The sequence below is a fragment of the Hyalella azteca genome, unplaced genomic scaffold (genome assembly GCF_000764305.2).
Source record: "Hyalella azteca isolate HAZT.00-mixed unplaced genomic scaffold, Hazt_2.0.2 contig980, whole genome shotgun sequence".
Taxonomy (NCBI): Eukaryota; Metazoa; Arthropoda; class Malacostraca; order Amphipoda; family Hyalellidae; genus Hyalella; species Hyalella azteca.
The window spans coordinates 193,773-206,336 of NW_025931313.1; the positions used below are offsets into that span (position 1 = coordinate 193,773).

Sequence of the window (12,564 nt, forward strand, 5' to 3'; positions counted from 1 at the left end):
AATCCGTGAACATCGTAAGCCATTTACTCTGAATTCGATTGCAAATTTTAAGTTTCAGTTTGAATCATTTAATTCAATGTCACGTCAATAATATTCAGTCTGAAATTCTCAGTCCACGCTGTATAGTACCCGCGTCTCGATGAGCGTGTGAGACACCGATTGTCACTATCGTAATTTTCACATCATAAACACGATAACCAAACACTGTCTGGCATTCAGCAATTATCACTGCAGCGCATCAATTAATCACGTGACTTGCATTCAAGTAGTTCATGGCTTCAGTCTTGTATTGAAACCTTTTTTTAACTTACTGCTATCGTTAACCATCATAAATATTCTTCATTAATTAGGCTAACTCTTCTCTGAAGAAAAGATTTGCGGAGAACTTCTTATTTAAACGCGTTAATTTTCTAAAAATTCTTCATTGTAGTTACGTTAACTAATCTTATATTAATTCTCGCACAAATAGAATAGCCTTTATCATCCCATAATTTTCAGCAATATATTAAATCGACCTGTGTACACGCATTCCTACCATTTTTTGCTTTAATCGCAAACCAAACAGGAAATTAGGAGTAAAAAAAAAATTTTTGAATTCCCAGATTTTTATTGACGAAGGAAATTGAGATTGAAATTTTGTGAATTTGTTTGCTTTGCCTTTTGATTGCATTTCCACCGCTAAAATTTATTTTTTTGTTTAACCTTTGTTACCAAAATCGAGGATATGTCAAGAGTAACCTCAAATTTCTCCATCATGTTTTGGTTATACTAAATGAAGTTTATAGACTTACAGTATGACTCGAAACAGTACTGTACTCTCGCCCTACTGCCGATCTCTGATAAGCTATCAGTTGTCCCAGAACATATGCTCATCTATTTTGTCTCGTTAGTAGACAGCGGATGATGAACTCTATCATCAGTTTAATAAACGCGTTCCTCCAAGAAAGTCACTAAATAACTTTTACACTGCTGCAAGTTTAGGTGAATATATGATAAAGATAAGTAATACAAATACTCTTTGGTGGTGTTACTGGATAAATTTATTCAATAATTCTCACATAAAATGAGGTCGATTGACACATTGCACCTGTTAGTTTATTCAGTGTTGCTGTTCACGGTGCCAAAACAAGTGTGCAGCTACAAGATTCTAATGGCCCTCCTCTTAGAAAGCGATTCAGTTCATTTTTTCTACACGAAGATTGCACGGCATTTGGTTGAGGCGAACCATTCAGTCACGTTTCTGACCTTCCATGACTCTTCTTTTACTCATCCAAATTTTGTAAACGTAAACATTATGGAAGGAGAACCTCCGTTCAAAGGTAACGCTTTCGACATGGTGGACCTTGGAGCCGCATTCGACGCTTTCTACGCTGAAGTTGCAAGGGTTGGAACTCGGTTGTGGGAAAACCAAGATAACAAAAAACTGTTCGAGAACCGCCACGAGTTCGACGCCATCATAACATCGGCCGGTGTTAACAGTATTGTCCTGCCATACGCAATAAACTACACGGGACCACTTATACTGATACAGAATGCGGGTGTTGAATATTTCGCGACTGCTTTCTCCGGGAACTGGCTGCCACCCTCTGTGGTGCCATCCATTTTAATGCCGTACGATGAGTACATGAGTTTCTACGAGCGATGCATGAACTTATTAGACTTGTGGAATTACTATCACGGACTAATGAAATCCTGGTACGAGTGTGAATCCAGTTTTCTAGAGAATTATTTCCCTGGGATTGGTGACATTTCAAGGTTGGTGTTTTGCCCGACAGAAATTTTCTTACACGAAAGGCTGCATAATTCCTATGGAAATGTAATTCAAAGTTCATGTTTATTTTAAGATAATTGCGTTTAACATGACGACAGAGCCAAGTAATAAACTGCTAAGACCTAAGTGTTATTTACCAACTTCTCGTTTAATTTAATTATCAATTGGTGTTTTTTTCAACTTATTCCAATATGTTAATCATTAGAGCGCAAACCTGACCAGGTTCTACGGACAAGCCTCCCTCACCCTCATCAACGGCCACCACGCCCTGGACAACCCAGTGCCCCTCCTGCCCAACCAAGTGGAAATCGGCACTTTGAATGCCCACACTCCCGAGCCTCTGCCCCAGGTGTGCCTAGAGATTTTCAAGCGATTTCTTTCCATAATTTCTGCCTAAACATTGTTATAGTCACTTACGTTTCACTGAAATTTATCTAGAATGGTAAAATCGCAGTCCAAGATTTAAAGAAAAATTTTGTTCCAATTTATATTCAAAAAATATTTTGGACAACTATTGATCCTAGCATGAAATTTGTAACAAGTATAACATTTAAAACAATGTCAAATATAATGGATGAAGAAACTAGTTATTTTCAAGTCGATACTTTTCTATCAACGCTACTTTAGAATGGCGCTTTTTTATGAATCAATGAGATTTAGAAATTGTGAATTCCCAAAGGAATGTTTAGAACAAAAATATTTTCTGCCACAGGACTTGGAGGAGTTCGTCGCCAGCAGTGGCGACCACGGCGTCATCTACTTCAGCCTCGGCAGCTTCGCCAGGAGCTCTGACATACCAGCGCGGGCAAAAGTGAGTCGCAGAGACTCACAATGCATATATGCTTAATAATGAGTATTTACTGGAGGAAAATGAAATCCAGTTGAAAGAGTAGTTGTAGCATCGTTTTTGCTGCTCGGTTAACATTGTGGCTTTATACAAATATGTTTACGTTCCGCTTGAATACCGACAGTGCATGTGAATTCGACAAACTAGAATTCTAAATTCAACTTCTAGATCGTTAATTCGGAGATGAGGAAATACCAAATTCCAACTAGCCGAGCTAGTAGCTAAATTCGATAAAAATTTAAGGGGACCGGCTACCCTAAAATTTTCAATTTTGGCGTTTTCCGGTTTTTGTGCTCATCTTAAACCTTACTTTCTGACGCATCGAACGGTACCAGAATCATCTCTCTACGTCGAAAAATGATTTCGTGACAGCTCCCCAAAGGGGGGCGGTTTTGAGGCCCCTTCAGTAAAGTCTATGGGATTAATTCGAAGGCTGGACACACTAAAAAGGAACGTCTGACGTAAAATGGCCAATTATGGCATTATCCGGTGCTTATACTCATCTTAAAGCTTACTTTTTGACGCGTGTAACGGTACCAGAATCATCTTTCTACGTGCATTTTTACATACACAACGCACCGTGGAACAGGGGGCGGTACTGGGCGGCCTTCAGTAATCCCTATGGGAGTAATTCGAAGGCGGGACTATAAATACAGCCTGCTGTCGCCAAAGCAGTTAGTGCCCATCATGACAGCGAGGTGAGAGGTGTGCAGCCAGTTGCTCTATATGCCTTCTTGACTTGGTTTGAGGCTTAGTTACGGTATCTAGGCTACGTTACGACTCTTTTACGTCATTTTACGTGCCGCGCGCCAGTTTTTTGGGCGTGGTGAAAACCTCCTATTGCTCTCACGGCAAACCTATCTCCTCCTACAGTTTTCAAGCTACAGCAATGAGACATATATCATTCGATTCGTAAAGACCATACCTATCGATTTGAACATCACTTTTTTGAATTTCTGTCTGGTTCGTTTTTATATGGGGGAGAAGGAGGGGGGGGAGGGGGGGAAAAATGGGAAAAACGCGCATAAAAAAACTATGGGGAAAATGAAAAAAAAACCATGTTTATATCGATGGGTATGGTCTTTACGAATCGAATGATACGCCTCTCGATGTTGTAGGGTAATATTTGTAGGAGATAGATTTTCTAAAGTACCAGTTTTTAGCCGTTTTCTATGAATTTCACGTTTTCTATCAATTTTTTCGCAAAATTCATAGAAGCAAAATGTTATTTTTTTACATTTTACGTATGTATGTGAAGTTTCATGATGATCGGATAATAACTGTGGAAGTTTTTCCGGATGGCAACCGGTCCCCTTAAATAAAATGATTCAACCTTCGCCTTCATCAATTTCAAACAAATCATAGAGATTTTAAAATTTTGATACGTTGCAAACAAGTGCAATTTATGAAAATTTTATCCTAAAAAAACAAAGATTGATCATAATTTTGGGAGATTCGCTCACAATGATTTTTTAAGAAAATTTTTTTAATCCGCACCAAAGTTTCATTATTATTCTACGAAGCATTGATCATGACGTCTGGTTCAAACGCACTTCGAGGGCACGTCATACAAAAGATCAATAGCAAGCGAAAAATCAATAGACACAAGAAAGGATGGGAATGGATCAAATGACTAAGCACTATATTCATAGGCTATATGACTAAGCACTATATTCACGTATTCGCATGGTCGAATTTTCGCTTATTGCACACGAGTTGAGCAGCAGCGTTCATTACGGATTGCAGTTTATCGAACAGATTGCAGTTTATTTAGTGCCATGCTCGCAAGTCCAAAAAGTGTGGCATTTCCGGTGAACGTTTCAAAGATCTCATTTGTATCAGCTTTCTGAATTTGCGCTCATTTTCATTTATCCAGAAAACTAAATTACTTCATTGGTTTTGCCGTGACTGCGAAAAACCAACTCTTGGTGCTCGAAAAAAGCGAGGAGTCGGTGGAAGAGCACCGCAATGAGTCGAAATCGTTGAATGATGTAGTAAACTCCTTGAGTGAGATGGTGCGCTCGCTGAGTGAAAAATTGAGCTCACTATGTAATGAGCAGACTGAAGTGAAGGCTCAGCTGGAAAATACAAAAAATGGAAGTAAAGAACAGGAGAGCTGATTTATCTCAAGTCGCTAGCGAAAGCTCACGCAAATTACTGGATAAAGAACGTAGGAAGTGCAACCTTATGTGGGCCAGAGACCCTTGGCAGTGCAGTGTTCCAGCAACTAAGAACGCAATGAAAGAAAGAGTCTGGCATTATGATAGCATATAAAGAGGGGCTCTTCCCAAGAAAAAAAGGCACAAGGTCGGCGTACTTAGAGAAATTGCTGAGACAGAAGTAATAATCATGCTTGTCTTAACCGAGTCATACCTAAGAGAGGATATCCAAGATGGAGAAATCGAGATGAACGGCTTTCAACATTATCGAGCAGACCAAAAAGAAGGTAGAAGAAAAGGAGGTGTTATAGTCTACCTCAGAAAATCCCTAGCGGCAAAAACAGTTCCCCTGCATTTAGGCCCCAATGGATATGTGGAACATGTTATACTATTCATTTCCCATCTCCAACTGTGCATAGCTATCGTATACCGACCGCCTGACTGGCCGCCGGAAAAATTCAATGAAACTCTCGAGAGAATAGAAGCAGAGGTGGCCAACTTAGGTTAACCTTCCCCAAGTATTGCGGTTGCGGGAGATTTTGACCTACCAAACATACGATATTCACATTTGGGACTGTTTGTAACGGCGCAGAGATCAGCCAGAAACAAGGCAACACAACTACTTCGATTCGCTAGGTAGCACTTGCTAAGTCTTCAGGTTCTGGTGCCAACAAGAGAACACAATATCCTAGATCTATTCTTTACCAGCAATGAAGTACTGGTTGCTGATATTCGTGTTGAGGAGACCGCACTCTCAGACCATTGACTAGAGTTGGTCGATACAACAATTGAGGGGAATTCAGCCAAGACCTCCACCTCGAAAGGGGCTAGCTGGGCTAAATTTTCATCGCTGAAGAACAGACTGGGAGGCTATTGGGAACGAACTCCTCGAAATTAACTGGAGATCTGAGTTCCTGGAGTTAAATGCCGGAGCAATGTACAACAAGCTGTGCGAAGTATTACTGAAGGTGTGCGTGCGTCACACGCCGGGAAAAACGACCCCCAAACGGCACCTAATTCCGAGGGGCAGACGGATTCTCATGAGAAAACGAGCGAGCTTGAAGCTCATATCGCTCATATGCTAGCCCTAAACGTAGTTCATATTTCAACATGAATCTTCTAATAACTCGCATCATGACCACCACATAACTTCATGAATATCATGCGTATGGCTCGTTCTTAATAATCAGGTACATAAGCTAACGGAAAAATTCATATAATCTAATGACCGCCTCCAGGAATATGGAAAGGCGGAGGCTGGAACATCTAAGGGGAAAAATTGAGGAAACTGAACGACAGTTGCAGGACTCACACGAGGCCAAGCAACAAGTTGTGGATGGGCAAGTGGTGTCTGCCATTCGAGAGAATCCCAAATATTTCTACAAATATGCCCAGTCAAAGGCCAAAATCAGAGCCTCAGTGGGGCCTCTGAAAAATAACGATGTCCTTGTTGGAGACGACCAGGGCATGTGCGAAATTATGGGAGCGCAGTTTGAAAAAGTATTCAGCGAACCCCGATATTCATGACAGGAGAACGAAATTGGAGTCATTCAAGAGCTTCCAGGAGAGCGGGAGCTGATGAACAGTTTGAAATGCCGGATCTAGAGAGGAGTATCCAAGAACTACCGACGTATTCGGCTCCCGGGCCAGATGGCGTCCCTGCAGCGTTACTGAAAAAATGTGTCGGAGCACTATAGGTCCCTCTGACTTTGCGCTGGAAAACATCATTGCGAGAAGGAAACGTTCCTAGTTACCTAAAATTAGGGCTAATAACCCTTATCTACAAAGGAGGTGCGAGAGACAAACCCCAAAATTACAAGCCGGTTAGATTAACATCGCACGTAATCAAAGTATCTGAGAAGGTTGTTGCCAGAAGGTTGGTGCAGTACATTGAAGAGGCTGATCTTTTCAGAAGAAGACAACACGGTTTTATGAGAAATCGCTCCTGCTTGTCTCAGTTACTGGATCATCACCACCAAATCCCAGCCATGCTTGAGGAGGGGGCCGAGGTGGACGTGGCGTATTTGGACTTTGCGAAAGCGTTTAACAAAGTTGACCATGGAGTGCTCTTCAGAAAATTAAGACTGCTGGGAGTCGGAGGTGAATTACTGGCATGGATCCACAGCTTCCTAACAGAAAGACTACAAGTTGTCGTTGTAGGAGACTCGAGATCGAGCGAGGCTACGGTGAAGAGTGGAGTGCCACAGGGAACGGTACTCGGCCCAATCCTCTTCCTCATTCATATCGCCGACATCGATATGGCAGTGAACCTCGCCTTTGCATCGTCATTCGTGGACGACACCAGGATACTAATGACCATAACAGACAGGAGAGACTGCGAGAGGTTGCAAGAAGATCTCGCTGCAGTATATGACTGGGCCCAAGTGAACAACATGCAGTTCAACGGGACCAAGTTTGAGGTTTTGAGAAGCAGAGGTAGCGGAAAAGCTGATATGGAGCACCGCTACCTAGTACCTGACAGATCGGAAATCGAAGAGAAGCGATTCATTCGCGATCTAGCAGTCTTGACGAATAACCAGGTCAATTTTGGTGATCACATAACGGCAATAACCGCAAAAGGTAGGCAACAGATGGGGTGGATCTGGCGGACGTTCAAAATAAGAAAAGCGGAACCGATGACCAGACTCTTTAGAGCCCCTTGTAATATCAATGCTTGAATACTGCTGCCAACTCTGGACTCTGTTCACACTCGGCGCAGTGCGGCAACTGGAAGATGTCCAGCGAACCTTCACTTCCAGGATCAGGGAGGTGAAAGAGTTGAACTACTGGGAGAGGTTTTTACGCCTGGGTCTGTACTCACCACAGATTAGACGGGAGAGGTATGTCATTTTGTACACATGGAAGATCATAACCGGAATGGCGCCAAACTTCGAGAGTGAGACCTTCAGGATGGAGACACATCACAGCGAGAGAAGGGGGAGACTGTGCAAGATCCCCCCACTACGTAAAAGATCTGCAGCCAGATTTCAATCCCTGCGGGAAGGATCACTTTTCCGTGGCAGGGCCGAGGTTGTTTAACGTCCTACCAAAGGACCTAAAAGAGGGGGAGTTCACCCTGGAGACCTTCAAGAGACGACTGGACGTGTTCCTGGGCACAATCTCAGAACGACCTCCCCTGCAACACTACCAGTGGCGAGAAGCATGCAACAGCATCGTGCATCAGCTGGCCCAAATGAGGGCGAATGAGCGATAATCAAATTCGGTGATCCATCGTGGCCTGGGACTGCTGCGTCCGAAACAATTACCAAGTTACCAAGTGTGGTACGCCGCAAGTGACCAACGATGGCGTAGAAGAAGAGTTCCCGCGTCGAACGCATTGGAATTTATTGCTGAGGTAGGACACGAACCACAGCAGGGCTGTGCCGCGCAGGCCGAATGATACGTCAAGTCGACGCAATAAAGTGGCGCGGTCGACTGTGTCAAACGCGGCCGACAGGTCGAGTAAAGCTAGTGCCGCAATGTCGTCACGGTCTACTGCGCGCAGATTATCTCAAGGCTCCTTCAGCTCAGCGGTTTCCGTCGAGTGGAGATGACGGTGTGCAGGCTGCAGGCGAGGCATGAGACGGGTCTGCTGAAGATGGTTGTTCTGCTGCCGCGCCACAACGCATTCCAGGAGTTTCGACAAAATCGACAGGTTTGAGATGGGTCGAAATGATTTGGAATCGTAAGCGTCAAGGTCTTTTAATAGAGGCGTAATGTAAACTGATTTAAAATTCATCGGAACTACATCGTCAGTGAGGCAGCGGTGGAAAAGTTCGACCAGAAAAGGCGCTAGGGTTACGACATACCCCTTAAGTAACGACGTCGGCAGCGGATCGCGAGCACACTGCTTGTTGAGCAGCGCGCGCACTGCAGCGATGACATCGTCAGCTGTGAAGCGAGTGAATTCCTGGAGCACGCTGTCGAACGGGCACGGGACAGATGCTGCCGGCGAAGCTTTGGCCGACGTTGCTCGCGCAGCAGAAATTTTGTTTTCGCATGGAATTCCTCCACGCTTACGTCACCCGAAGCCTCTGTATGACCTAAAAGCATGAGTTTATCCAGCGAACGCCACCGCGCTCGAGTATCGCTGCGTTGCGCGTCGACTCTCTGGCGCCCCAGAGAGTCGACATATTGCTCCCCTACGTAATATCTTAAAAAAATTGATCCCAATTTACAAAGACTGGTTTACAATGAATTTTAAGAAAATACTAATTTGCCCCAAAATTTTGTCCATCTTCAAGATGGAGTTTGTGGAGGCTTTCCGAAGGCTGCCGCAGAAAATCATATGGAAATATGAGGCGGACGACCTCGACCTTCCCCCCAACGTCCTCACCAGGCCATGGCTTCCCCAGCAGGACATTCTGGGTAAGAGTTCGACTTTTAATTAATTAAAATGTGTCCCAGCAATTGTATTCTTATTAGGAAATTCTGATCGCTCTAGTCTAAATTACTAAATTACTTTAAAAATAACTATTAAATAAACTAAAATCCGCTTAACGGCCAAACTGTCGTTCCAATCAGAAGTGTTAAATAAATACATAAGTCAGTTCATATTTCTTAGTTCTTTTCTGAATTTTTCTTTCTTTAGACGCTACGGGCATCGAGATCCTCGAGCAAAGAGAAACTAAACATGCCATTAAAAGTTCATCAAAATGATCAAATGGCATGCCTTTCTATCTAAGCAGCGAAACAAAAGTTTTGGCTGTGATATCTGAGCCGTTTCAACAGCTTTAACAGTTCCATCAAACACTTTGGTTATCTTTTGTCTCGTCACTAACGTTTTAAGTATTCAGTGACGACAATTTTTTGTAATCGTAAAAATAAAATCTAAACATTTATCGAACAGGCCATCCGAAAACTCGAGTGTTCATCTCTCACTGCGGCATCATGGGTGCGCAGGAGGCCAAGTACCACGGCGTACCAGTGCTCGCCGTGCCAATCGCCTTCGACCAGCACCGCAATGCCGCGCGGATGGTGCGACAGAAAGTGGCAATTTCGCTGTCGTGGAACACGGTCACCGCGGATCAAATTGTTGATGCTCTCAATATCCTCGTTAACGACACAAGGTGAGGTGATGAGGCAAGGTTTCTATGAATATTCACTCATTGCGTTAGCACTGACCGCTGGAGCTGTAGTGTTGGTTGTTCAACATGCATGTAGCGTTGTCCAGATATCTGGTCATCAAACCGATTAACTTGAATAGTTCACAAAACGTGGAAGAATTAGGAAACAAACGCAATCTTTCAGCTCTACGAATCATGAACTATCATGTATCTCTCTAAGTGTATCTTTCCACTCCTACAGCTACTCGGAGCGCTTACGTCGCACGTCCGCCGTCCTGCAGGATCAGAAGGAGAGTCCCGCGGACCGCGCCGTGTGGTGGGTAGAGTACGTCATCCGGCACGGAGGGGCGCCGCACCTGCAGTACCCCGGCCAGCGCCTGCACTTCCTGCAGTACATCTGTGCAGATGTGCTGCTGTTCCTCGCTGTCTGCACATACCTTGTGTACAGACTGGCTAAATGCATCCTGCTCTACTTCGTAAACTTGTGCTTTGGCAAAGTCAAACCCCTGAAAACTAAAATTAATTAAGTTTTTTCAGACTAAACGAAAAAAAGAACATCAATGTTGTTTACGTCATTTGTTCTCAAATAATGCTTAGAACTTGAAGCTTTGTAAAGCATTCACTGGAAATTCATAAATATTATTCTTTTGTTAGAAAAGTTGAATTTCGTCGCCTAGTGGAATATTATAGTTCCAGGTGACATATTATTCCCAGGAGCAGCGACAAATTTCCATTGAGTAATTATGTGTAATTTCAGAATAAAATCTTCCATGCATTTGTTCATGAACTTCCTGATACAAATATTCATTTCCTTTCACTCAATACCGAGTGAATGACCCTGTAATTCGTAATTAATATTGATAACGTCCAGAGTTCGGATGGTTACAGAAGTAAATTAACGAATCATAAAAATCCATCCGACTGAAACAAGTCATGAGAATTTTCTGTCGACAGCGTTATTAAAGTTTTCAAGTTGACGTCGTCCCATCTGTCAAGTTGATAAGGTGAATATCCCACTCAAAAATTCATGATGCAGACGAAATTTGTAATTTCATTCCGCCGGCCAGATATTCCTAACTTAATTTCTCCGACTGATAGGCTTAGAAAGTTGAGTGATGTTGCTCCTAGGGTGAAGAAAAATTGATGACTTCCCGAGTGGCCTATTGCATTTGATTATTTTTTGTTCTCATAAAAAAGTGGAATTTTGTATCAGATTATTTCGTTCAAGTGAAAATTCTAGCTTGATGTGAACGCAGGGTGCTATAGGAATGATAGTCTCAAAAAATTCAAACGTAAAATAATAATATAAATAATATTTCAGAAAGAAGTAATCACAATATGCAAAATCACGGAAAATTAGGTTTAAAAAAAATATGAGGCGTTTGACGTATGACACACATCTGTTCTGTAATTTAAAGCACTATCATCTGAATACTTGAGCAAAATAGGTCAAACCCTCAAACAGTTGAAATAATGTTATGAGAGTCCATTCAGATGAATCATTCTTTACTAAAATCCAGGCATGAATTGTCGATAAATTATATTTCCAGATCCAGCGAAAGCCTATGCAAAGAAACCATAAAAATTCCGTATTAATTACAAACTATAATACAATTCCGTATTGAGTATTTTACATGTAATATTCAGACAAACCAAGAATAAAATATTTACGAAAGGCCGAATGACAATTCAATATAATTATATTAGCCCGCTATGTTAGAATCTCATTACAGACCTTCATATAAAACTAACATGGCAGCGTCTCTTCACATCGTCCATGCCATACATGGAAGCTGTTCTTTTTAAATCTACAAGAAGCTTAAATGGGCTTCTCATTTGTTAAAAGAGAATTATTAATAAACTCCTGCCTTTATAACAGCGCTTAAGCTCCAGATCATAAGCATTGCGGGACTCCGAACCTTGTTTGATATTATTATCTTTATATATTTTAATATAAACTGTCTTGTTCGATGGCATGGCGAGGGAGCTTATGTCACTCATAAAATGGATGGATCATATTGTCCAAATAGGGAGACACTTTTTACTAACGGCACCAACAGAGATATGAAGTTGCACTACCGCGGCACAAAATAGGTCAAGTTCACCCATACAAAGATTAAAACTTCATCCATATTTGGGCATTCTCACTCGTCAGGATGTCCCTCACAAGGGCAATAAGTACGTAACCATTTGGACAGTTCCACTCATTTCCTTGAGTGATGAGAGCATCGGATAGTCCCACTCAATTCTCTCAGTAGAGAGTGTGTACTTATTGGACAGTTCCACTCAATTTTTTGAGTGTAGAGTGCATCGGACAGCCCCACTCATTTCTCTCAGTAGAGAGTGTGTACTTATTGGACAGTTCCACTCAATTTTTTTAGTGTAGAGTGCATCGGACAGCCCCCACTCATTTATCTGAGTGACATAATGATGAGAATTTTAAAGTCTGTGCGCAGAAGACGTTCAGAAACGCATCAGTGCGCTAGACCGTCACCAGATGGCGTCCTAAATGGCGTCGTTGTAAGGCTGTTGAATGCTTCCTTTGACAGCGATTGCCGTGCTGTGAAACTTGGGCCTCTTTTTCGTATGGACTCTCGGCATCATGCTGGCGACTTAGAAATATTGCTGTCGACATGGTATGCTGTCGACATGGTATGCTGTCAACATGGCATGCTGTCGACATGGTATGCTGTCGTCATGGACTTTTCAGTGCCCTGGTGT

The 12,564-nt window shown here is 42.6% G+C and overlaps 1 protein-coding gene across 1 annotated transcript; it reads left to right on the forward strand.

The window, feature by feature from the left end:
* The first annotated feature begins 916 nt into the window (after nt 1-916).
* LOC108680036 (UDP-glucosyltransferase 2-like) lies at nt 917-10,612 on the forward strand. Its single transcript, XM_018168800.2, has 6 exons — nt 917-1,755; nt 1,994-2,120; nt 2,484-2,582; nt 9,022-9,145; nt 9,627-9,846; nt 10,085-10,612. The coding sequence occupies exons 1-6, from the start codon at nt 1,064-1,066 to the stop codon at nt 10,368-10,370; spliced, it is 1,548 nt and encodes a 515-aa protein (XP_018024289.1). The 5' UTR covers nt 917-1,063; the 3' UTR covers nt 10,371-10,612.
* The last annotated feature ends 1,952 nt before the right edge of the window (nt 10,613-12,564 follow it).

Excerpts from the sequence above, each read along its gene's own strand:
- LOC108680036 (XM_018168800.2), top strand. The coding sequence starts at position 1,064 with ATGAGGTCGATTGACACATTGCACCTGTTAGTTTATTCAGTGTTGCTG. Across the intron at positions 9,146-9,626 it reads TCCCCAGCAGGACATTCTGG|GCCATCCGAAAACTCGAGTG; the intron begins GTAAGAGTTCGA and ends TTTATCGAACAG. Across the intron at positions 9,847-10,084 it reads ATCCTCGTTAACGACACAAG|CTACTCGGAGCGCTTACGTC; the intron begins GTGAGGTGATGA and ends CCACTCCTACAG.